This window comes from Pipistrellus kuhlii, unplaced genomic scaffold (assembly GCF_014108245.1).
Source record: "Pipistrellus kuhlii isolate mPipKuh1 unplaced genomic scaffold, mPipKuh1.p scaffold_m20_p_53, whole genome shotgun sequence".
NCBI classification, from domain to species: Eukaryota; Metazoa; Chordata; class Mammalia; order Chiroptera; family Vespertilionidae; genus Pipistrellus; species Pipistrellus kuhlii.
The window spans coordinates 1103843-1128538 of NW_023425555.1; the positions used below are offsets into that span (position 1 = coordinate 1103843).

The 24696-nt window shown below is 63.9% G+C and overlaps 2 protein-coding genes across 4 annotated transcripts; one reads left to right on the forward strand and one right to left on the reverse strand.

The window, feature by feature from the left end:
• Nucleotides 1-452: 452 nt before the first annotated feature.
• CRAT (carnitine O-acetyltransferase) lies at nt 453-14597 on the forward strand. 2 transcript variants are annotated; one of them, XM_036416232.2, is made up of 15 exons: nt 453-665; nt 2398-2536; nt 3194-3457; nt 5755-5873; nt 6930-6983; nt 7442-7607; nt 7940-8114; nt 8519-8697; nt 9137-9237; nt 9605-9724; nt 9863-9985; nt 10081-10216; nt 10501-10563; nt 11248-11385; nt 11965-14597. In XM_036416232.2, exons 2-15 carry the CDS (start codon nt 2510-2512, stop codon nt 12178-12180), a joined length of 1881 nt encoding a protein of 626 aa, XP_036272125.1. In that variant the 5' UTR covers nt 453-665; nt 2398-2509; the 3' UTR covers nt 12181-14597. The 2 variants fall into 2 exon arrangements, with proteins under 2 accessions (XP_036272125.1, XP_036272123.1); XM_036416230.2 differs by lacking the exon at nt 2398-2536 and having other exon boundaries at nt 454-665.
• A 1317-nt stretch (nt 14598-15914) lies between these two features.
• DOLPP1 (dolichyldiphosphatase 1) lies at nt 15915-23996 on the reverse strand. Of its 2 annotated transcripts, XM_036416264.2 has the most exons (8): nt 23856-23996; nt 20380-20480; nt 20050-20134; nt 19854-19953; nt 19578-19676; nt 18945-19073; nt 18404-18493; nt 15915-17281 (listed from the first exon to the last, which is right to left on the reverse strand). In XM_036416264.2, the coding sequence occupies exons 1-8, from the start codon at nt 23929-23931 to the stop codon at nt 17245-17247; spliced, it is 717 nt and encodes a 238-aa protein (XP_036272157.1). In that variant the 5' UTR covers nt 23932-23996; the 3' UTR covers nt 15915-17244. The 2 variants fall into 2 exon arrangements, with proteins under 2 accessions (XP_036272157.1, XP_036272158.1); XM_036416265.2 differs by lacking the exon at nt 18945-19073.
• Nucleotides 23997-24696: the final 700 nt, after the last annotated feature.

Consider the following 24696-nt stretch of genomic DNA (forward strand, 5'->3'; position numbering starts at 1 on the left):
CATGCGCACCAACGGCCAGCGCGACGGCGGCCCGCGGTCCGGGGAGCGCGGCGGCCATGCTTTTGCGGGGCGAGCGGAGGGCGTTGCGGCGGCCACGCTTTTGCGGGGCGGCCCCCACCTGTCATCTTCGTGCGTGGCTCTGGCCCTGCCCCGACGGACTTTAGAAGACACTGCCCGTCAACAGGGGTGTGTTCTCCTGCCACTCGGGGAGCAGCGCTCCAGGACACCAAGCGCCAAGCGGGCTGAGACGGGGACACGCTGCCCCCAAAAGACCGGACGGCACCTGGGGTCCGGAGGGAGCAGGCGGGACGGCGGCCCCTCTTCCCGGGTCCAGGCGTCCCCCCACCCCCGCCGCCTGCAGACCGCGCCCCCGCCCCGCCCCGGCCCGGCCCCGCCCCGCGCCCGCGTCTAGCCTCCGGGGCTCGGAACTGGCCGGTGACCGCCTCGAGCCCTCCTCCCCGCCGCCTGCCGCCACCCGCCCGGCCGGGGGGTGGGCGCGAGGCCGCCTGGACCGCTGGCGGCGGCGACACGGCGACCTTGGCCCGGAGGCCGCAGCGGGACCGCCAATCGCGGCGGCGGCGGCGCGGACTTTGCCCGGCCGGGAGCGGGCGGACTGAGCCCGCGGGGCGGCCGCCGAGATGTTGGCATTCGCGGTCAGGACGGCGGTGAGTGCGGCCGGAGCGGCCTGGCGGGCCCTGGACGGCGCGGGCGGGCGGGCGGGCCACGGGCTGCTGTCAGGGCCACAGGCTGTCAGCGGCCCCCTGTCCAGCCTTGCGCGCTGCTAGCTGCTGGGGTGGGATCGGCAGGTGGGCTTGCGTGTTTGGCAGAGAAAGAGACTGAGGTTCAAGGTCAGAGGCCGGATCGAACCCACGTCCTGTAGCTCTAAATGTCAACGGCCTGGAAAAGTCAGTGGCACCCGGCTCTGCTCCGGGCAGCGCCCGCACCCTTAGCCCTGGGGCCCTGGAGCAGGCTGGCAGCAGCCTCTGCCACCCACGGAGCCTCTGCCCAGGCCAGAGCCACTTCTCCAACCCCATCCAGTTGGGCAGCTTCCTTGCACTTATCAAATGGTCCCTGAGGGGGTTGTGTAGCCAGAGAAACTCACGTGGAGGCATCAAACTGGGCTGCCCAGAAAGTGCTGAGAACTGGCAGGAGGTGGCAGGTGGTAGCCCCAATGCCCTCCCTCTCCACCAGGCCCTCCCCGGACCTGTACACACACACACACACACACACACACACACACACACACACCAATCCTCCCCAGCTGGCAGCCTGGAGCAAGAAGCGCCGTGCCCTGATTTGGGTTCCTGTCCTCTCTGATCCAAGCCTATCTTTGTTTGCATCTCCCTCTGTCTGTGCCAAGAAGAGCGCTCAGTCAGACATGCCAGGCTCTGAGGACTGACAGTCCCCGGCCCGCTTCTGGCCTCCAGGCTCTTCCAGGATCCCAAGGCTCCACCTCACTCCTGCCACTTGCCACCTGAGCTGTGTCCCCATCTCACAAACAGCCTCGGGGTCACCCTCCTGGACCTGCCGGGAGACCTGATCACTTTACCGCCGGAGAATCTGAGGCGAGGAGAGACCTGGCGACTCAGATCTCGTCTAATCCCAAAGCCAGTGTCCTCTGGTTTATTTTTAATGCCTGAAGTGCCCCACTCTTTTTTAAAAAAAATATATTTTATTGATTTTTTTACAGAGAGGAAGGGAGAGGGATAGAGAGCTAGACACATCGATGAGAGAGAAACATCAATCAGCTGCCTCCTGCACACCCCCTACTGGGGATGTGCCCGCAACCAAGGCACATGCCCTTGACCGGAATCGAACCTGGGACCTTTCAGTTCACAGACCGATGCTCTATCCACTGAGCCAAACCGGTTTCGGCAGTCCCCCACTCCTGACCCCCCGCTGAAGTAGCAGCAACCCGAGAGAACCAGGCTTTGGGGGGAGGGTGGCCCCAAAGGGCTGCGGCAGTTCTGGGGGAAACGGGATGGGCAGGCTCTAGTGTCCGAGGTCCACTCTGGTCTTTCCCGGGTCTGCTCTCCTGTGCCAGCCGCTTTCAGGGCTGTGGTCTACTTAGCAGCCCGGCAGTTTCTGCCCTCCAGCCAAGGTTTCCTTCATCAAACAGACCTCCCGATTCTAGCAGGTGGATGTTTTCATACCTCTTGGCCCGTCTCCCTGGCTCTGGGCCCATCCAGAGAAGAAAGGAGGAAGTCTTCCAGGATTACTCCTCTCTAGTGCCCACCCCAGCCCTCTCGCCTGCTCCCCATCCCCCCACTTCTGGAAGCCAGGGCTCCTGCCATAGCCACAATCCCAGATGCCACCACAGCCACCATAGCCATCGCCACTGACACCTCTGCCTCCCCCCCACCCCCCTGAATCTTGGCTCTTGTCTTCTCTTTCCAGCCCAGGCAAGTGGCTGCCTCTTGCTAGGTTCTGCTCGCCCACTTGGTAGCACAGTTAGGCTTAGGCATCCAGCCCAAGGCAGACAGACAGGGCTCAGAACCTCAGTCCTGCCATGGAGGACGGGCAGCAGAATGAGAAGGTACGGAACAGAGTCTCTGCCTACTGCCTGCCTACTGCCGCCAATAGCCCAGACCCTCCCGTTCTCTCTCTCTCTCTCTCTGCCGGACTCTCTCTCTGCCAACTCTCACCCTCCTTGCCAGGCCACTCAGCTCTTTCTTGCTCCAGTGCTGCCCCCATGCCGCCTCCATCCCATCCCACAGACAAGAAAAAAACCTGTGGCTTCCCCCTCATCCAGAGCTGCTGTAATCCTCTGGCTCTCTCTGATTTTTTCTTCCTCCTCCTGTTTCTCAACCTGGCAAGGGTGGGAGAAAAGGAGGCGGGAGCTCGGGGAGGGGGCAGGCACCTCCCTACTGGCTGGTGCCTGGTCCCAGAGCGAGAAAGGCGGGGCCGTGCACTCAGACAGGTGAGAGGGCCCTCTGACCTCCGCAGGTGCCACTCCCCTGACTCGGTTCCCCTGAGCCTGGGCAAGATCCGTGGCCACGCCCCGCCCTCCCCTGCCCATACCTGCGCCTCCAAGCCCCAGAGAGATGGAAACGCCTATAGCTCGAGGGCTGGCACCACCCAAGAGGCTGTCTCTGGTCCCGGAGATGGCACATAAGTGCCCAGGACTGCAGCCTGGGATCACCAGGGCCCCAGCGCCGGAGGGAGGATGAGCAGGATGTTCTGCTGCCTGCAGGTGAAGCCCCTGGGCTTCCTCAAGCCCTCCTCGCTGTCGAAGGTTGCCAGCCGCTTCAAGGCGCACCAGGAGTCGCTGCCCCGGCTGCCCGTGCCCCCGCTGCAGCAGACCCTGGACCACTACCTGAAGACGCTGCAGCCCATCGTGAGCGAGGAGGAATGGGCCCACACCAAGCAGCTGGTGGAGGAGTTCCAGGCTGCAGGGGGCGTCGGAGAGCGCCTGCAGAAGGGGCTGGAGCGCAGGGCCAAGAAGATGGAGAACTGGGTGAGTAGGAACTGCGGGTACACGGAACCCCCAACTCCCACCTGGGCTAAAGGGAACAGGGGCCCCCAGAGGGTCATTGTGAGAGTCCCGCAGTGAGGCCTGCCCTGCTGCACACAGAATCTTCCAACACGGCCGCTCTGGCATTCACTGGCGCCAGCTCCATGGGAACTTACTCTGTGCCTGGCACTAGGCAGAGACTGGATGAGCTAGAAAGTCACCGTTGATGGCCTCAAGGAGCTGGCATTCAAGTAGCAAGGGGAGAGAGGCGATCAAACAAGACACCTGAGTGGTCAAGGTCATTTCTGTAGAAATGGAAAAGGGTGATTGTGCCCTGGCTGGTACGCTCAGGTGGTTGAGCATTGCACCAAGAGGTCGCCGGTTCTATTCCCAGTTCTCTCTCTCTCTTCTTCTCTCTCAAATCGATGAAAACACTTTTTTTTTTTAAGGGTGATGAGAAGGAGGGGTGAAGAATGGAGGCGTCTTCATTCTGAGTGGTCAGGGAAGGCAGGGAGGAGGTGGTGTTGGGTCTGAGACGGTCGGAGCAGCACCAGCAGAGGCAGCAAGCCTGGTGAACCCAGGAGCAGACAGAGGTGGAGTGGAGTGCCAGGGCAGGAGGGGGAGCTGCAGGCAGAAGGAACTTGGACTTGAGCTCAGTGGGAAGAAGCTGCAAGCTGGCTTCAAGCAGGGGTTGTGTTCAGTGACGGATTGCTCTGGCCCGTGTCAGTCGGTCACGCATGTGCGTTCACCTCGTGGGAGTGTGTGTGCATTCGCTCCGTGCACTTTCCTGTGCGCATCTTAGACCTTAACCCAGAGTTCAACATGACCGCCCTGGCCGCTGGGAGGGAAGAGTGGGAGCAGGAGGCGGTGGGAAGGCGGTGCCGTCACCCGTGGGAGATGCTGGCAGGGAGAGGGGGGAGGTCAGTAGGCCCAGAGTATGTCTGGGAGCCAGTGGTACTTGGTGATTGGGCTGCTGGGAGGGGGACAGTCCTGACCTAAAGCACTCTGAGGGCCGGGGGAGAGGAGGACGTCCGGAGAAAGGGGAGGTGAGGGAGGGAGCTACAGAAAGCCCCGTGGAGGAGGTGCCCTGAGGGGCTGCACAGAGGAGGCAGGCCGGGGGTGGCTGTCCTGACCTGGGCAGCTCAGGGCCCTGGACTCCGGAATCGGGAGCTGAGAGTCTGGGGCCCAGCAGCTCGGAACTCCTTTCCACCCGCAGTTCCTCCAGGTGCCCGGCGTTCTGTGCACCTGCGCACGGCACGCCCCTCGCCCCTTGCCAAGGGCCCAAGGCCCATGGCCCGGCGCCACAGCTTCCCGGGGGGTCTGTAAAGAGGCACGTCCTGCCCACTGCTCCCCGGGGGGTGAGGAAGCAGGGCGGGGGCGGTCTCCGGGCGGAGAGGCGCCTTGGGCAGGCCTGGAAGGGACGCAGGCGGACAGGTTGCAGTCAAGCACATAAGGCTCAGGGGGACCGTCCCGGGAGCTGCAGGGCCCGTGACGGAGCCTTCCATGGCCGCAGTGGGCCCCGAGGGACAGTGCTGCCCACGGCACCGCCCACGCTCCGTCATGTGCATCGGTGTGACCTCCTGGCTCCCCAGATGGCCCGCCCAGAGATCCAAGAAGTGTCCACTGCCCCATCCGACACCAACAAAACTCAGGATCTCCAGTTTGGCATTGAACCCGGGGCCTCCGCTTTCCTGGAAAATGCCCAATGGGGATGAGCAAAAACTCATTCATTGGACTTCCTTTTTCTATATTTCTATTCTATCTATCAGGAATACATTTTTATTTCAAATAGTAAAAATCATTGACCAAAATTTATAAGATAAAGAAACATGATTCAACATGTTCAGTGGTTGAGTGTCAACCTATGAACCAGGAAGTCATGGTTCAATTCCTGGTCAGGGCCCATGCCTGGATTACAGGCTCCATTCCCAGGGTGGGGCGTATAGGAGGCCACCGATCAATCATCCTCTCCCATCATTGATGTTTCTCTCTCTCCCTCCCTCTCTCTCTCTCTCCCTTCCTCTCTGAAATCAATAAAAATATTTTTTTTTAAAAAGGGAAAGAAACATGATTCACACTTCTTCCTCTTTCCCCCGCCCCAGGTTTCCTGCCAGCCTTTCCCCCACATCTTTCCTTGGCCGGTGGGACACTGCTGGTGGGGGTAGGGGGTTGGGGGTTCTGGGTCTGAGTATTCGCTTTAAGATCTGTGCTCACAGAGGGGACAGAGGGTCCCCTTGCCCTGGGGGAAGGGTCACCCAGTCCCCACCACCCCTCCTGACAGGCTCTGGTCCTTTCCCCAGCTGTCCGAGTGGTGGCTCAAGACGGCCTACCTCCAGTACCGCCAGCCCCTGGTCATCTACTCCAGCCCCGGCCTCGTGCTGCCCAGGCAGGACTTTGTGGACCTGCAGGGACAGCTCCGGTGAGTGGCTGAGGCTGGGGCAGGGCCAGCAGGGGCCAGGGCCCAAGGACCACTTCCTCCAGGAGGGTGGAGGGGCCCCAGTCCTGCTCATTATCTTTCACCTCCACGAACAGCTTTATGAAGTAAGGGGTGTCATTCCTATTTTACAGATGGGGAAACTGAGGCTCAGAGCAGGGAGGGGCCTACCCAAGATCACCTTTCAGTGTTGGCTGAGCGGGGGCAGGCAGCAGGGTCTTCCCAGCTCCAAAGCTTCATAGCTTTGCACTGAGTCCTCCCCACCCCCAATCCCCAAACCTGGGGCCACCCCCACCTCCTTTCCTCTCGCCTCTGGCCACGGGACGACCTTTGTACACAGTCCCCTTTTCCACATTCGGCCATGTCACTTGTCCTGGCCTCCGTTCCCGTCCTACCGGAGATAAAAATACCAGGGACAAGCATCGCCGCCCAAGCACCGGCCACGGCGGCCGCCACCTGCTTCTCTTAAAGGCGCCAGGGCACCCTGGGCCGGGCTGGGGTTCAGGCAGGAACCCAGATGGCGGTCCCCATGTAGGGGCCAGGGGCAGCCGGCGCCGGGCGTGGTTGTGTAGCCCACAGAGCTGGGGAGGAAGGCCAGGGAGAGGCGGCCTGGGAGAGACAGGGGCCCAGGAACAGGTGGAGGCCGAGGGCAGGGGACACCTCGAACCACTGCCCTCCCATTCACACTCCCCCTCCCCTGGTCCCGGTCCCTCTGAGAGAAGGGTGTCCTCCTGCCAGACTCCCGACTGTGATTTGGGCTCGGGCCCTATGGGTGGAACCAGCTGCCCTGACCCATGACTTCCGCACCTGAATCTTGCCAGCACGTGCCAGCATTTCTCCCTGCGCCCTGTGCCCTCTGCAACTCCCTCTGGGCTCAGAAGGGTGAGCTGGGACTTGAACTCAGACCCACTCCTTCACGTTCTGCAAGCCCTAGGCGAGGAGTGAAGCAATCGGTGGCTCCCTTCACCCCACAGGCGTCCCTGGCCCGGGGCTGTCCTCAGGGTGTCCACACCTCCGCTGATCTCTAATTGTTCCCTCTAGGTTTGCTGCCAAATTCATCGAGGGTGTGCTGGACTTCAAGGCCATGGTTGACAAGTGAGCAGTCCGGCCCGCCCCTACCCTGCCTGCCCATTGACACAGTCACTCCAGCTTGACCCAAGCCCTGGTGCTGGGCAGCCAGAGCTCAGCTGCTTTCACTTCCTGTTGGCCCAGCCTGGGGATTGGGATGCCTCGTCCTGCTCCAGCTGCCGGGACTTCCTCCTGGTGCCCCTGTCCCCAGAGGCCCCTGCAGCGGCGTTCCAGCCAAACAGGCCCCGGAGGCCGTCTCCCCTTGGCAATCTGAAGCCCGGAGCAGAGGGGAGTTCCAGGGTGACTCATGGCGGGCCTCCTGCCCCAGCCCAGCTCCAGGCCCCGCGTGGGCTCAGGGGAAGTAGGGACATGAGGCGGGCAGACGGCCACTGCTGTCAACCCTGACTCAGCTCTGCCAGCCCCCTCCCCCCTGCCGGCGGGCCCAGCAGCTCCCTTCTCCCTTCTCCCTGTCCCCCTGCCCGCAGTGAGACCCTCCCGGTGGAGTACCTGGGCGGGAAGCCGCTGTGCATGAACCAGTACTATCAGATCCTGTCCTCCTGCCGCGTGCCAGGCCCCAAGCAGGACTCGGTCATCAACTTCAGCAAGACCAAGAAGCCGCCCCTGCACATCACCGTGGTGCACAACTACCAGGTGGGGGGCCCACACAAGCCCCTGTGCCCCAGGAACAGGGTGCTCTGGGCATCTCTACCGGGTGCCCGGCTAGGCCCCAGCCTCCGGGATGCCAAGAGGGGCCTTGGCCTGCCCCGCTGGGGAGAACAATGCAGGGTCGTCCTCCTCCCCCCCTTGGCCTGACCCCGTCCCCTCAGCTGGGCCCGGGACAGCACTCATGCGGCCTCTGGGTGCCAGGGCAGGAGGCGGCGGCGGGTGTGTGTGTGTGTGTGTGTGTGTGTGTGTGTGTGTGTGTGACGGACGTGACTGCGGGGCCTGAGGTGGTCACCGGCCCTCCCCGCCTGCCCGGACAGTTCTTTGAGCTGGACGTGTACCACAGCGACGGGACGCCCCTCACTGCCGACCAGCTCTTCGTGCAGCTGGAGAAGATCTGGAACTCGTCGCTGCAGACCAACAAAGAGCCCGTGGGCATCCTCACCTCCAACCACCGCAACTCCTGGGCCAAGGCCTACAACACCCTCATCAAAGGTGCCCACGGGGGCGGGGCCAGGCCACATCCCGCTCTGCCCTCCCCGGCCCAGGTGCACGCTCCTCGCTGAGCCTCTCCCCGGAGCAGGTGCTCCCAGCTCAGCTCGGGGCACAGCTGGGGCCAATGTGTTTCCCCCATGTAGCAGGTGGGATGGGCCTGCCCCTGGCTGAGGAGCCCTCCTCTGCCGCCACAGGCCCCCGAACCCGTGCTGAGCCAGGGACTTGGGGGGCCTGCCGTTTCTACAGTGGGCCGGGCCCTGGGCGCGCCTCACAGAGGCTGCGGGGCTTCAGCCCTGTGAGTGGGAACCTCTGAAGCCCGTCCCAGCCCTCGGGAACGTTCTGGGGGCCCGACCGCCCCAGGCCTGACACCCCATTTCTGTGCCCCTCCCGCCATGCCCCTGCAGACAAGGTGAACCGGGAGTCAGTGCGCTCCATCCAGAAGAGCATCTTCACCGTGTGCCTCGACGCCGTCATTCCCCGGGTCTCGGAGGACATGTACCGCAGCCAGGTGGCCGGCCAGATGCTGCACGGCGGCGGCAGCAAGCTCAACAGCGGCAACCGCTGGTTCGACAAGACGCTGCAGGTGAGGCCGCAGGGCCTGCTCCCACCGGACAGACCCTCACCTGGTCCCCCGCGGCTCGGGACTTCCTGTCCCCCGGCGTCCTGGCCCCCGGCTTGTAAACAGACGGAAGCCATCAGGTGGACGCGGCTGTAATTACCCAGCAGTCAGCCTGTCATTACTGGGCCGGGCCCAGAAACTGCTGTCACCCCAACACACCCCTCAGCACATCAGAGGCCGGCCGAGGTGGTTTGGCCATGCCTTTCCCTCTCTGCAGCTGTAACACGGGCTGTGGTAGGACTCCCAGGTAGAATAGAAGCAGGGGGTGCGTGGTGTGGCCTAGGATGGGTCCAGGGACCCCGTGGGTGTCAGCTCCTGTTAATGACTGTAATCAGTCAGCGGAACTCTGAGGGACCAGCCAGAGTGGCTGCAGGGACGGGTAACAGGTCCCCACCCCCCGCAGTTCATCGTAGCAGAAGATGGCTCCTGTGGGCTCATCTATGAGCACGCGGCCGCAGAGGGGCCGCCCATCATCTCCCTCGTGGACCACGTCATCGAGTACACGTGAGTGTGGCCCCCTCACCCCCATTTCCCCAGTCCTGTGAGGGTGACGCGCAGGCGAGACTGGCTGGGGATGGCGTTTTCCCTGTGCCCGGGCATCTGCCTCTTCAAGAGGAGCCAGGAAGCCGCATGGGCTTAGAGCCAGACAAACCAGGGTTTGCTCTGCCCTTCCCCGCTGCGTGACCTTGGACCAGTCCCGTCCCCGCCAGGCCTCCTTCCTTTGGCCGCCTGAGAGCTGGGGGACTTCAGAATAACTCCCAGGCGTCTCCCTGGGCTGCCCCTCCAGCTTCAGGGACCCATCTGCCCACCCGACCCCAAGGCGGGCCCCGGTGCCCCCGCACCAGCATGAGCCCAGCCCGTGTCTGTGCAGGAAGAAGGCCGAGGTCGTGCGGTCCCCCATGGTACCCCTGCCCATGCCCAAGAAGCTGCGGTTCAACATCACCCCCGAGATCAAGAATGACATCGAGAAGGCCAAGCAGAACCTGAGCATGTGAGCCCGGGCGCTGGGGCCAGGCCCTCAGTCTGGCCGGCTTGTGTGAGGCGCCCCCGAACCCGGCTGGGTCTGAGCCTCTCCCCGGGTGGCAGGGTGGCAGGTGCCCGCCCCTCACTGCCTCGTCCCCACCCCCAGCATGATCCAGGACCTGGACATGGTCGTGACCGTGTTCCACCACTTCGGCAAGGACTTCCCCAAGTCGGCGAAGCTGAGCCCAGACGCCTTCATCCAGATGGCGCTGCAGCTGGCCTACTTCCGGTGAGCCTGCCCGCCGCCCGCCCACCCGCCGCCTGCCCGGAAGGAGGCGGAGCCCCGGGCGGAGGCGGCCTGTGCTCACCCCGGCTCCCACGCAGGATCTACGGGCAGGCGTGCGCCACGTACGAGAGCGCCTCCCTGCGCATGTTCCACCTGGGCCGCACGGACACCATCCGCTCAGCGTCCACGGATTCGCTGGCCTTTGTCAAAGCTATGGATGACTCCAGCGTGCCGGTGAGAGGAGAGGCTCAGGGTGAGGGTGGGTGAGCTGGGCTTGGCCATCTCCCTCCCTGTCACTCTGTCAGGCAGAGCCATGGATTTAGCTCTGAGCTTCCTAGCAGCCTAAGAGAAAAGGGAACTTTTCGTTCACTCATCAGCAGTGAGCATCTGCCCTGGAATGGCGGTAGCTCTACTTCCTCTTCGCAGAGTGCAGTGCTGGTGGGAGAGGGAGTGGGCCGAGGTGGGCGGCAGGAGCAGGGAAGGCGCAGGGCCTCAGCTCCCTCTCCCCTCGCCCGCAGGAGCCCCAGAAGGTGGAGCTGCTGCGGAAGGCCGTGAACGCCCACCGCGCCTACACAGACCGGGTGAGGGAGCCCTGTCCGTTTGCTAGACCTCTGGCATCTCCCACGTCTGTCTGGCCGTCCGTCTGTTCCTGCAGCAAAGAGCTGCTCATCCTTAGCTTGACGACCCCTCCCCTGCGCCCTGTACATCCCCATTTTAAAGTTGGAGAAACTGAGGCTGGGCAGTGACTGCCCAGGCCCCCGGTTCCAGGTGGGCTTGTGGGTCTTGTGTCAGAGAGCCAGGACGCCGAGGCTCCACACAGCGGGCCATGTGCCAGCTCAGGCTGCTGCTGGCAGCGGGAGGCCGGATTCCCAGCCTGACCCTGCCTCTGAGCGCCTGTGTGCCAGGCTCTGCCCTTGTTACACACAGATGTCCATTTAGGTCTCAGCCACCCTACAAGGGAGGTCAGTGACCGCCCCCGATCCACAGACGAACACACTGAGGTTCCAAACGTCTATGTGCCAAGGTCCCCCAGCCGGGATGGGCTAAGCCACCAGCTCCAGGCCTGTGCTCCTAAATCCTACAGTCCTGCCTCCCTGGGCCTCAGTTTCCCCACCTCTGAAGTGAGGACTTTCCTGCCTGGCTGCTCCGGTCTCATGGTCTGAGGGGCCAGTGGAGGGAAGAGGCGTTGCTGCCACAGGCTTCTGCGGGGGGCAGCAGCACCCTAAGTCCCGCAGCCCCCCCTCCTGACCGCACCCCCTCTGCAGGCCATCCGGGGGGAGGCCTTCGACCGGCACCTGCTGGGCCTGAAGCTGCAGGCCATCGAGGACCTGGTGAGCATGCCCGACATCTTCATGGACACCTCCTACGCCATCGCCATGCACTTCAACCTCTCCACCAGCCAGGTGGGCGCTGCCCCTGCCCTGGGTGCCCCGGGTGGGGGGAACAGGACCTCCGGAGCTGGAGCAGAAAGCTGCACTGACCAGAGCCGAGCTCTAGGACATGGTCAGACCTCGGTGGAGGCGTGGCCCAGGCCACCGGAGGCCACTGGGAAGAGCTGAGTTCTGGCAGAGGGTCTGGGTCAGGGGCTTCACTACAGCTCAGGCTGAGGAGGTGGGGACCCCCCAGGGGAGAATCACTCATTCGTTCACTAGTCAGACACGAGGGAACACGTGATCCATGCCAGCCCGTACTGGGCACTGAGGCCCAGAGTGACCGCCCCAGCCCTGCCCCGGGGCTCTCCGTGTAGGCTGGCAGCACAGGAAGTGCTGGGGTCAGGAAGTCCCCAGGAATGGAGAGGAGGCTCCATGAGGGTGAACCATAACTGCATGCGGCGGGCAGAGGGAGGAGTCGCCTGTCTGATGGAGAAGAGAGGGTTCCCGGGAGAGCACACAGGAGCAGAGTCGCGAGGAGGCAGCTGGTGCCTGAGGAGCTGGAAGGGGCCTGGGGAGGTAGAGCGAGTGCCTGAGTCCTGTGCCCCCCAGGTCCCCTCCAAGACAGACTGCGTCATGTTCTTCGGGCCGGTGGTCCCCGACGGCTACGGCGTCTGCTACAACCCCATGGAGTCGCACATCAACTTCTCGGTGTCGGCCTACAACAGCTGCGCCGAGACCAACGCCGCCCGCATGGCGCACTACCTGGAGAAGGCGCTCCTGGACATGCGCGAGCTGCTGCAGAGCCACCCGCGGGCCAAGCTCTGAGCCGCGCTCCGCCGGCCGCCACAGCCAACCGCTTCCGATGGGCCACCACCAGCTCCCCTGTCCCTCCCCCGGGCCTCCGATCTGACCAAGCCAGGGCCGACCCCCCAGGGCCTGCAGGCCACGCCAACTGCCTTCCCGGGCCCCCCAGCGCCATGGACTGCTCAGAGCTGAGCAGCCGGAGGCCCGGGCGCCCCACGCATCGCCCCGAGCAGCCTTCCTCTGGGAAAGGGAGTCCCCTCCATCCCCACCAGCGGGACTGGGAAGTCCTCGGAGAGTTCAGCTCCGGCCAGTCCTGTCCTCGGGGCTGATCCGTACTCCAATCCGCAAACGCCCAACGGCCTCAAGACAGGACTCTGGAATGGGACTCCAGCCTCCCCAAGGCCGAGGCCAGGGTGCGAGGCGGACTGGGGACGGGCCGTCTGCCGCAGGACTGCCCTGCTCTTGTGAGAACATGGCTCAAGAGCCCCAGCGCCCTCGCGCCCGCGCCGATTCCTGAACCACGTTCCTGGCGGTATGAGCACCATGCCAGGTAACCAATAAAGGAAAAGTGTCTTGGTGAAGAGGCATTCCAGCTGCGAGGCAGGCCGGTGGGGGCAGCTGGCCTGCTCCCGGCTCCCCTGCCTGGGAGCTTGTGGCCAAGCAGACAGTGGCCCCAAGGGCTCCGAGGAGCCGAGAGGTGTCCTCAGACCCCGTTCTCAGACAGCTCCCCCTACCCGGTACCACGGGCTACACGGATGGGCACGGTTCTCCCAGGGGCAGTAGGACCCTGTGGGCCCGGGTCTGGGGGGCCAGGCGTGGCTGCCACCCGGGCTAAGGCCTCACCCTGCAGCCTCCACGGAACCCTACAGGAGTGACGCTCCAGATCACATGACCACCTGATCAGAATCCTACCCCCGCCTGTCCGCACCCCCAGGCACCTGGCAGAAGCTGGGTGTCATGCCAACGTCAGTGCCCACTCCAGGGGACACCCTGGCCCTGAGGCACGTGCCAGCCAGAGCAGATGCCGGGGTGCGGGTGGGAGAGCTCAGCGAGCCCGAGGGTGCTGGCCTGGCTGACCGGAGACAGTCACGTGAGCTGATCCTGTGGTGGTCTCCTTTTCTCAGATGAGGAAACAGGCTGAGAGGTTAGTCACCAGGCAGCTAAAACACAGAGTCCCAGGAGCCATCCTTCAGGTCAGGGTATGGGAGCCCCGGTAGCCAAGCCCGCAGGCCCATGTCACACCCGCCCAGGTGACCAGGCAGGGTGAAGGGGAGGCCATGGTGGGCATGGAGGCCTGGAAGGCACAGAGGTGTTGTCTGGACGGGGGCACTGACCTGTTGGGCCTGCTGGGTCCTACGGAGTTCCCCGCAGCCACGAGGTGGGACTCTGCACCCTCCCTCCAAGGCGGTGAGAGGGTGTGCCACTGCCCGAAGTCCCGGCACCAAGAGGCGGGACCCACACAAGGGGGGGGGGGCCTGGGCCTGGTCCCCCCCAGCAAGGCCACAGGGTGGAGTGATGCCAGAAGGGGGTAGGGGACATGAATGCCCGTTCCTGGGCCAGAGTGGGAGACCAGGGAAGACCATGACAACACACAGGCTGCTGTCCTCTGTACAGGGGGGTGTGGTAGTACAGGGGAGTCCCAGGAAGCGGAGGCCCACAGCAGGCGGAGTGAGAGTTGTGGGAGCACTAGGTGGGCTGCGGGGGAGAGGGCAGGCCACGGGCATGGCGCAAACACCAGGAACTCCCAAACTCGTTCTAAGACCCACACGGGGCTGAAGAGAAGGCAGGTTTCCCCAAACTCTCCTCCGGAAGTGAGGGCATGCCCTGGCACTGGTGTTACCGGCTCACGCAACTCCTCAGAACCGGAAGTCCCCGGGGAAAGCCAGCTGGCACCTAACAAACCATCAGTGTGAGAGGGACGCCTAGAGGGCCCTGGTGGCATGGGGGGGGAGGGGGGTGGTGGAGGGAAACGAATACATCGTCATTCCTCCCGAGGATGTGACTGTCACTCACTCTGGGGAGTGCTGGGTGTGGGCCAGGCCGGATGCAGGGAGGGATATTGGGGAGATGGCACACCTGTGGGGCTCTTACTCCAGTCTCAACGTTACGCCAGGGGGCACTTGGGGCATGGGGTAAAACTCCCAGTGACCGCATCGCGCGTGAACCCCAGAACGTGCTGCTGGGTCTCGCCATCCGCTTGGGTCCACGGGACCGCTGACCTGCCAGAGCCGCGATAAGCTCAGCCAGCGGAGCCGGAGAATTCAGTCAGTGGCCCAGAGGGGCCAGGACAAGACCCGATGCCCATGACACAGGTGAAGAACTTGGGTTTTTTTGTGTGAAAAAGAGCTGTTCTAAAGAATATATTTTGGGCAATACATTACTTGAAATGTGCATATGTGATAAACAAGTGAATTAAAGATCACTGGCTCTTACCTAGATCCCCCTACGTCTGTCTGTCCAGGTGGCCTGAGCTTGACTTTGGCTGTTCGTGGGGAGAGTCCAGAGGCCGGAAGCGAGGGCAGGCCTGCAAGGGGGTGAGGGCTGGGCAGCGGGAGCCACACAGGCCACGTTAGAAACGAGTGCTTTATCAGAGGGTGGGCATTTGGGGAGATGCCAGGGCTTGACCGTGGGGAGCTGTGCAGCCTCCAGGCCGACTGGGCTGGCGTGAGACTTGGTGACCAACCGGAAGTTGGGGGGGATGTGGGTGCCCGCTGAGGTGAAAGCAGGGAGCGGCTGGGGCTCGGGGACGTCCAGGCCTCACCAGCCCTTCCTCCCTCGTGCAGTTTACTTTCCCTTCAGCTGAACCTACCTGCTGAGCTCAGCCTGTGTTTCAGCGACTGGACTTTTCCATTTTGATTCACTTAAGTCTTCCAGGTTCACCTTAGGTTCTCGTTCCCCACAGACATTTTCAAGTTTGTCTTTTTTTTCTTTAAAAACATAACCTTTACAGCTCGTGGCTGACCATTCCAGCACGAGGTATTGGCAGGTGTTTCCCGGACCCGTTTCCTGGTTCTCCCTCACGGCGCCGTGTCCTCTGGGCCAGCTTTACTACATAGTGTTCACTGGAGCTTAAAACTGTCCATACGAGTGACTGCAGTCTCGGATGGAGGTTCCTTCCTCCAGAGATCAGCTTGCTCCAGCCTCCTATCGGGTAAGGTCTCGCTTACTGAACGTCAAGGCTCTGTGGACCACAGGGGCCCTGCCCCACAGCCTTGCAGCTCGTGTGGGGACGCAATTCTTTCTGACCCCTTCACTCCAGGGGGCAGCCGTTCTGCATCTCAGCTATGAATCGAGGAAGGGTTAGATTCCCGTCCTGGCCAGCCCTTGGATCGACTTACACTCACTCACTCCCACAGCCCCCCAAAACCCCACTGTTTGCAGCCATTCCTTCCAGAGCAAGACCTGCAGCCACACACGCTGAAGACTGATTACAGGAGTGGTGTCACCTGGAGAGGCGCACACCCTGGCTGTCCCGTCCCCAGGCCTGCCATGGAGGAGCGTGGGTGAGAGCGGGTCCGGAGCAGCCAGGACCACGCAGGGAGGTGGGGGACCGAAAAGGGGGCACTTCCAGCTTCCCATGGCAGAGAGGCCTCCTCAGGGGGCAATGTCGCCGCACCATTCACAGTGCGGCCTGGGGGCTGGGAGGGACTGGAGAGCTGAGATGCTTATGATCTTATGTTTTTATGGTCCCTGCTCCTCAGGGTCCTGGTCTCCAGCCTCCTCCCATGAGCTCAAGTCAACAGGTACTCAAGCTGTCAGAGTTCAAGATTTTATTTTAAAACAATAGTAAACAATTTCATTGATTTTTCTTAAACCACCTCACACTTGGCTTGTCTCAGGCAAAATGTAAAAAATAAGGAGGGGAGGAGGAGAGGGGAGGAGAGGCAAATGTGGGGACTGACCAACCTTCCCCAGAACCAGGCCGCCGGCCTGGCATCTGGAACGGCTTTGGACACTGTCTTAAACAACTGGGAAAAGAAAGCACCCGAACATTGTGCTTCAGCAGCAGGTTACGAACCTCCACGGAGAGAGAGGGGGCGGGGTTCGACACAGGTCCCGAGCAGCCTGGTTCAGTTCTAGAACCTTCCAAGAGTCTGGAAGCATGTCCACTCCACAACTCCACATCACAGAGATGGAGAGATCAAGTCCCGTTAGGAGGAGCCGTCCTCTGAGCTGGACAGCGGGGCTCTGAGCCACACCCCGAAACAGGCTCAGGGTGCCCCGGGCAGGTTCCCGGCCACTCAGGGGGCGTCGGGAAGGATAAGGAATGTTCAGAGCGAAGAGAGAAGGGAAGGGCACGGGTGCCAGGCGCCCACCGGCCCCTCCTCTCACCGGCTCCGGTTCCTCTGCGTTTTGTTCTCGTGGAGATGAAGACTAACCGCTCCCACTGGCAGGACCAAAAAGAGCTGTAAACAGCTTGTGTTGCTCACCCACGTGTGCAGGCTCTTGTGCCAGCAGGGACCGCTGACGGGGGGCAGGGGACCGAGAAAGCCCTTGTGGTGAGGGTCAGTGCAGGGAGGACACGATAGCAGCCGCGGACGAGCGCGCTCTGGGCCCTGGCCCCCAGACGAGGAAACACTGAATGAGGTTCTGGAATGGCAATGGTGGCAGGGAGGGCACAGGGGCACTCTCTGGTGGGCCCAGGCCACCTTTCGGGGCAAAGGGCCTGGGCCCTCTGTACCCGGGGCAGCCAGCGCAGAGCAGGCTCTTCCGGCCCCTCTCCAGAATCCTGCCTGCCGTTAACAAAACCAAAAAATAAATAGTGTGTGTTTCTCACGCCCCTGGATGCCTGCCTGGGAGCACAGGTGCGGGGCCGCCTCTCGCCCGGCCCGGCGCCCCCCACCGGCCAGGGGCTGGCGGCAGCACAGGTGCGTCTCCGGCCGAGCGGCCCCACCAGCAGGGGCTCCAGGAGCCTGGCCGAGGGCTGGCCTGGCCCCTCGGGCCACCTTGTTCATGGAAATGAAAGTAAGAAAACAAAAGGCTCCACTGGCGACGGGTCTGCTGAGGTCTCCGCTCCATCCTCTGCACTTCCATCCGCACGGCGTGGTGCGGCCGGATCTGGAGGCTGGGCCAGCCACTCCCCGGTCACTGCAGCTTCGTGCCCAGCTTGCGCTGTCTGTTCCTGCAAAACGGGTGGGAGTCTGGAGTGAGGATGCCTGGGGCTGCGAGGAGGGGACACCTGGCATTCGGTGCCCCCCCAGCTGTCCCCTCCCTACCCACAGTCCCATCAAAACGGGTGAATGCCCACCCAGTAGCCCAGTACCTGGCTCACCAAACTGCCTCCCGCCGGCAGCTCTGCACATGCTGTCCCCCTTCTGAGAACACCCTCTGCCACCCCGACTTCCTCCCTCCACACCCAGCTGCCTCCCCGAGCAGCACCCAACCGTCGGCCCCGCCGGGTGTCCTGAGCGCTCGGGCCCCGGGCGCCATCGCACAGGGAGGAGCCTTGTTCTCCCGGCTCCCGACTGCCGTGGCCGTGTCTCTGCCTCCCGGCACACCGCCTGGCACAGAGCAGGCCAATGCAGAAACTTCGGGAAACGAAGGCAGGTGTGGCCATTGAGCCAGGTGACGGGGGAGGGCCGGGCCGGGCAGGGCCTGGGCCAGGACCATTCTGCGGGTCAGGTGGAGTCGGGCCAGCTGGGGGCTCTCCAGTAATGCGATTGCCTGCCCTCACCACCCAAACCCCTTCCTCCCGGACCAGGGCTCTCCCCTTAGGCTCGTGAGGATTACTGGGACCAGGATGCACCGGTCACGTTTCCAGACGCCCTGCCCTGGCCCGCCCCATGACCCCCTAACCACCTCCTGGGGAAACCTCAGAAACGAGCCTGGCCTCCCCTCAGCTCCCCTCTGAACCCGGCTGGCACCGACCCCTGGGAGCAAGAGCTCCGGCAGCAGCTTCAGAGCCCCGCTCTGCGCCTACTCGCTGGGCAGCGGCACCTGCTTACCCCTTTCTGGGCGCGTGTCCGGACTAAGCACCCTGAGGGTCTCTGTCTGGGCCTACAGCATGGCTCCGGGTCAGCCGGCCCGGGCTCCCAGCCCAGCTTCCCCACCCACAGCCTCTAAGTCACCCAGTGACCCCCCTCCTCCCAGCCTGTTCTCTCAGTAAAACGCGGCCCAGAGGGGCACTGAAGGAGGCGGTGCAAACAGCGCTTCGCTAAGTGCCGGGATCGCGGGGAGCCCCTGAGAACGGGGGCGGTGGCGGCCCCACTGAGCCAGGCCCAGTGAGAGCTGAACCCTAACTCACCTGGCTTCTGCCCGGGTGACTGTGTACTCAAACCAGAGGACGTTGGGAATGAGGCTCGTGTCTCGAATTAGAAAGAACTCGGAGATCGGCCTGCAGAGACAGACACCCAGACCCCGGACCTGTCAGGCCACAAGCTTGTCAGCAAGCCAGAGCCCCCGTCAGTCCTGGAGTCAGCCACGCGCCTCCCCCCACTGCTCAGAGGCCTTGCCCGGACTGCCCCCCCCCCCCCCCCCCGCCACCCCGGCCACTGGGAGAACTGCAAGCGCCGCCTGTGACATGAGGCAGGGCCGCCCACAGCGCACCCAGGGGCGGGCCTCAGGCCGCTTTCCGAGTCCCTGAGTGCCCAGACGGGGACAGAGAAGCGACCGTAGCTTCCGGCGTGAGGAGAGCCCTGGGCAACAGAGAAGCCAGGGAGACGGGGCCTGCAGCCTCAGGCCCACCGGAGGCTGGACACTGGGGCTCCCCCAGGGAGACGGAGGCTGGGGAGGAAATCCCAGGCCCTCCACGAACCGGGACCCGGGCGGGGCAGGCAGGCGGTTACCAGGATGCGATCCTGGGGAACAGAGGAGTGAGGACCTCCTGGGTGATGACGAACCAAGCGATGGCCATGAGGCTCCCGGCGACGCCCCCGTACAGCACCTGGCTCCAGGTGTGATAGCGCAGGTAGACCCTGGGCCCAGGACAAGGGAAGGTCAGAGAGCCGGCCACACACAGGACTGCACAGCCCCCACGCCCCGTGCCAGCTCCTGGGACCTGCGTGTGTACAGGCAGGGACTCCGTGAACATAGCTCAGATCTACTTCCAAAAGAAGGCAGGGGAAGGGGGGGGGGAGACCGACCGACAGTGCCTCCCCGAGGATGAGAGGAGGAGGAGGAGAGGAGGGGGAGGGGGGGAGGGGGAGGGGGAGGGGAGGAGGCCTGCCTCCCTCCTCCTTAGCCCTGGACTCGGGGTGCCTGCCGGGGCTCCTCCAGGACGCTAACGAAGGCTGATGTGTGGAGGGGTCCCCGGAACGCTGGGCTCGGCGGGGAGGGGCGGTGGAGCCGACCCCACAAAATCAGAAGCTGGGACCCTCTCCCCTTCCTACCCGACAGGCTCTGAGACTCAGGTCTGCAGTGAGGACCAATCAGGACCAAACACCCAGCGGGCAGGGTGGGCGGTCCTCCCTCCCCCGTACCTGCTGTAGGAGACGAGGAAGGCCGCGGTGAGGAGAGCCAGGGAGAGCACGTGCCTCCACAGCAAGTCCAGGAACCTGGCGTTGTTCGTTTGGTGCATTCTGGGAAGACAGGCCTGTCAGCTGGCCTCAGCCCACAGCCTGGAGCCCGGCCCCCCAACAGCCCCGGGCCCCACCCACAGGCCCCTGGGCGCCCTCTGCCCTGGCTGCAGCGCCCACCCCGGAGGGGCCGAGCCCCGAGGGCCAGTCCAGGGCCACTCCCGCCGGGAGGACACTCACCTTAAATACAGGAAAAGGAAGGAGTAGACGGAGAAAAACCACATGAACTGGGAGTGGCTGGAGGGCATCCCGTACTTGGTGCCCACTGAGCCGTGGAGGCCTGCGGGGAGAGGACAGGGATGACGGCGGCTGCGGGCCTCCCACGGTGCCCCCCCCCGGCGGACCCGCGTCCCGCAGCCAGGGCAGCGGGCCTCACCTCCGCAGGGCCGCGGCTCCTGGACCACGTGCTTGATGAGCCAGTTGACCCCCTCGTTCAGCGCCAGGCCCCCGAGGAATGAGATCTGTCGGGAAGATGCTGGTCAGCTGGTGCCTGCCGGCCGCCGCCCAGCCCCAAACACCATGGCCCGACTGAACCGCCAGCCCAGCCAGTGGGTAACCTGGAGCCAGCCAGGAGCCACACCTCAGGGAGGGCGGAGGCGTGGAAGGGGCGGCGAAGCCGGCGATGAGCGGGTGCAACCCCCCTCGGTGGGCTGGGGCCGTGGGGAGCAGTGGAGGGCCTGGGGGCTGGGGGGACAGACTCGCTCACCGTGTGCAGCTCCCGCTTGAATATGATGAGGGTCACGAAGCCGACGATGACAAACACAGGGCTGAGGCTCAGGTAGGCGAGGAGGTGGCCAGAGAGGTCACCTGGGCGCGCGGGGGGAAGGGGGTGAGGACGGAGCATGAGCGTCAGCGAGGGGCCGGCTGGTGCACGGCCATTAGCACGTGAGCCGGGAGTCAGGGCCAGCAGCTGAGGACGCCTTGGTCAGCAGAGTGGGAGCTGGACTGGCGTCCGGGTCTGGGGCCTGGTCCGAATACTACACCCACCCGGGCCAAGACGGGAGTTTGGGCCAGCTCCGTCCGCCCAGAGCGGGCTCTGTCCGGGGCAGCCCCGCAGGCACACGGTGCCTCTGGACGCAGTGCTGCGCCGCGGCCGCCCCGGCCGGCCCGGCTCCAGGGCACCTGGAATTCTCCGGCCACACACAGACGGGGGCCAAGGCCAAGGGTGGGGAGAAGGCTGTGCTGCCCGGTATGGACGCCAGCTGCAGTAACACTCACTGCCATTGGCAAGAAACTGGCTACCTAGGCACCACCTGCTCTTTACCATCCTGACCGGCCGGGGGAGGCAGGGTGAGGACTGCCAGCCCCTTCTGAGAGCCGGGGCGCCGCCGCCAGGCGATGAGAGCCACCTTCCCCCAAGGACAGGGCCGGCGTCTAGTTCTAAGACCACCCTCACCATTCAAGACAGGACACTAGCCCTAACCGGTGTGGCTCAGTGGATAGAGAAACAGCCTGCCGACTGAAGGGTCCCAGGTTCGATTCCGGTCAAAGGAACATAGCCAGGTGGCGGGCTGGATCCCTGGTAGGGCATGCAGGAGGCCGCCGGTCAATAATTCTCTCTCATCACTGACGTTTCTCTCCCTCTCCCTCTCTCTCTCTCGCTCTCGCTCTCCCTCTCTCCTTCCTCTCTGATATTTAAAAAAAATAAAAATAAAAAAAGATAAGATAGCTACGTGGCACTCTGGGGTCAGAGGGCATGGCTCAGTTCCCGTGCCAGCACTTGCTGCATGACCTCAGGCAAAAACTCCACCTCCCTGGGCTCAGCTCATCTGTGCAAAGGGGTAACCAGTACCCACCCCCTAGGACTATAGGCGGCACCCAAAGGACTCGCAGTGAGGACCTGGCAAAAGCTGGCCTGGGCCAGTCCAGGGCCACTCCAACCGGAAAGAAGCTCACCTGGGAGCTGGAATGAGACGGGGCCTGTGTGGCACCCAGCTCGGCCCCTGGCACCCAGGACACTTCCACGCTCAGGGCTCTGCTCGCCCAGCAGTTGGGAGAGCCCAGCGTGGGAAATGGCCCACACCATCAGCCTGGCCTCACACAGGCAGCACGGACGGTGCCCACAGGGCAGAGCCCAGACTCAGGCGGAAGACATGGCATACACCCGGCCTCACCCACACCTACCCAAGGCGGGGCTGCCACGGCCAGCTGGGTGACGCGGCGGGGTGAGCCTTCCCCTTCCTGGACCGTCACAAGCGGCCTGGCTGATGCCGGCCCTGAGATTCCGGGTCTCTCAGCCGCCCAGCCCAGAGCACATGACCTGTGCCGCCCCAGCACCAACCTTCCTGCAGATGCTGTGACTCTGGATGCAGATGCCTCCACTCTGCTCCAAGCCCCTCCACGGCTCCCTCTGCCTTCGGGACAAGTCCCACTTCAGCCCAGCTCACTGGGCCGCCCCAGCCCTGCTCCGCTCCCACCCTCTGCTCCAGTTCCCTGAGCACACCGCGCACTGTCCTACTTCGCGGTTTCCCACCTGGGACGTACACTGAGCTCCCAGCACAGGGGCGAGATCCGCCCCGCCCCAGCGGAGCCTGCGGCTGGCCGGGAGCAGGAATAGGTAACGTGCGCCATTCCCGGCATGCCTGTTGGTGCAGCTATCAGGCTGTCCGTCTCTCCCGCGGCCGGTCCCATCAGGGCAGGGACAGGGTCTCTTTACACAACACCCAACCCCCGAGCCCCGCACAGCACCTGGCACTTAACGAGGCTCAAAAGTAACGGCAAGTGAATGGGGACTGGATACAGGAAGCAAGGATCAGAGTGCTGAGGGGTACAGAGGGCAGGGGGCCACAGGAGAGTTAGCGGGGGGCTAGACATTGTGGGGTTCCCCCGGCTCAGCCAGTTCCCTCCTCGGGCACCCACAGTCCTGCACAGGGTCCCCATCGCAGCCTGCATCATGCTGCTCCCAGCGGCCCGGCCTACTCGTAGAAATGTGAGCACTCAGAGAAGCCATGACGGTGCCGCGGCCTTAGCCAAGTCCCTGCCCCTCCCCGGGCTACAGTCTCCCTCCCGGAAAATGGGCCTTATCGGCCTGGTCACCATCCTAAACCCAGAGCTGGGCCAGGGCCTGGCACTCAGGAGGCGCCCAATGCGTGCTGGCTGAGTGAGCGGATGGGTGGCAGGGCAGGCAGGCTGGTAGGGCCCAGCACCTGGCAGGGCCACCCCAGCCCCAGGATAGGCCAGAACACCCAGGGTCAAAGTTCTCTGGCGGCCAGCCCAGGGGCCCTCATCAGGGCCACGTTCTCACATCTCCGCCCAAAAGAGCAACATTTGAGCAGGTCCTTCCTGGGACAGCCAGGGCCCCAGGAGGGACTCACGTGATACCATCCATCCTACCCAAGGAGGGTGGGATGGGCTGAGAGGGTCCCGGGAAGGTGGGCTGATGTGAACCGCGGTTATTGACTGACACTTCCTGTGGCCAGCACCCTCCTCAGCATTCCTCGCGCCCCCTGTTATTTGGTTCTCACGCCACCAGAAGGGCGGCCCGGTGATGACCCCACTTCAGAGAGGAAGTAAGTGGGGCGCAGACAGGTGAAGTCGCTTGCACAAGGCCTGGCTCTGACCCCAAGGCCCACGCTCTGGCACCCGCTCCCAGCCGCCTCCAGAACTGGAGCTCCAGCACCTCCCGGCCGGGAAACCCTGTGCTCCTGGAGCAGTCTGATGGGAAAGCTCCAGAAGCCAGGATCCGGGGGCTCCCCGCTCAGGGCGTGGCACCCCACAAGCACTCTAACTACGAACAGCTGCCCGGCCTCGGCTGCACGCTTCCAGCGGCCCAGATGCGCCGTGTGAAGGCAGCGGGCACTCCCTGCACGCCGGGGAGGGGGCCCGGCCTCGGGCTCCGGGGAAGGCGGGGACGAAGGGCCCAGGTCCAGGCCAGGGATCCTTTGCCTCCTCACACAGACCCCCACCCCACCCCACTGCAGCCCACCCGCGCCCCGGAACCCGAGGGAGCACCCCCGCCGCGCAGCCGCAGAGCGCACGAGCGAGCCTCACAATTTCGCCCAGCTCATCGCCGCCCCACCGCGCGTGCGCGGCGCGCGCCGGCCGAGCCCCTCCGCGGCTCCCTGTTTGACAGTTCCCTCCCCGACATCCCGGCGGCCCCTCCGCGGGCTCCGCGGGCCGCAGCGCCCGGCGCCGGGGGGCCGGCTCCGGGAGGGCGTCCTTAGAGCCGGGGCCGCCCTTTACCTGCAGGATATTCGACGTGGGTGAGGGTGACCGGCCGCCATGAAGCAGGGAGCGAGCACTGTCCGTCCGCTGCCATCTTACCCGGAGACCGGGCTTCGCCGAGCAGCCAATGGGGTGCCAGGGGGGCGGTGGTCCTGACCTATCACGCCAGGGAGGCGCCTCCCGTCCAATCGGAAGCCGGTACAGGTAGCGGCGCAGCCATTCAGCGTGCGGGCCGTGGGGCTGGTCCCAGCGGCGAATCAGAGAGCAGGGCCCCTAGGAGCTTGTGAGCCGACCCAGGCAGCTTCCAATCCGGGGAGAGCACAGGTAGGCTTCTGGCCAATCAGGGAAGAGGAGGGTTCCAGCACAAAACAGAGAGCAGACGAGCCAATCAGGAGGCGAAGCCGGCTCCCCAGTGTGGGCAGGACGGACCAATCGGGCCTTCGTTTGGGAGGCGTGTTGAACTTTGGTGGGAGCTTTGGTTTGGCCAGGACTTGCGCCAGTGAAGGCTTCCCAGGAGCCGCAGGGACGTGGGCGTCCGTCGGAGCACGTACAGGAAGCGGGGGGCACTATGTCACACAGGGTCTGGGTCCCCCGCCTTCTACTTATGAGTAAACTGAAACCCAAGACCCCCGAGGGCACTTACTCTTTCCTTTTTCTTTTTTTATATTTTATTGAATTTTTATAGAGAGGAAGGGAGAGGAATAGAGAGATAGAAACATCAATCAGCTGCCTCCTGCACAATCCCAACGGGGAATGTGCCCGCAGCCAAGGTCCTTGGCCAGAATCGAACCTGGGACCCTTGAGTCCGCAGGATGACATTCTATCCACTGAGCCAAACCGGTGAGGACACTTTACTCTT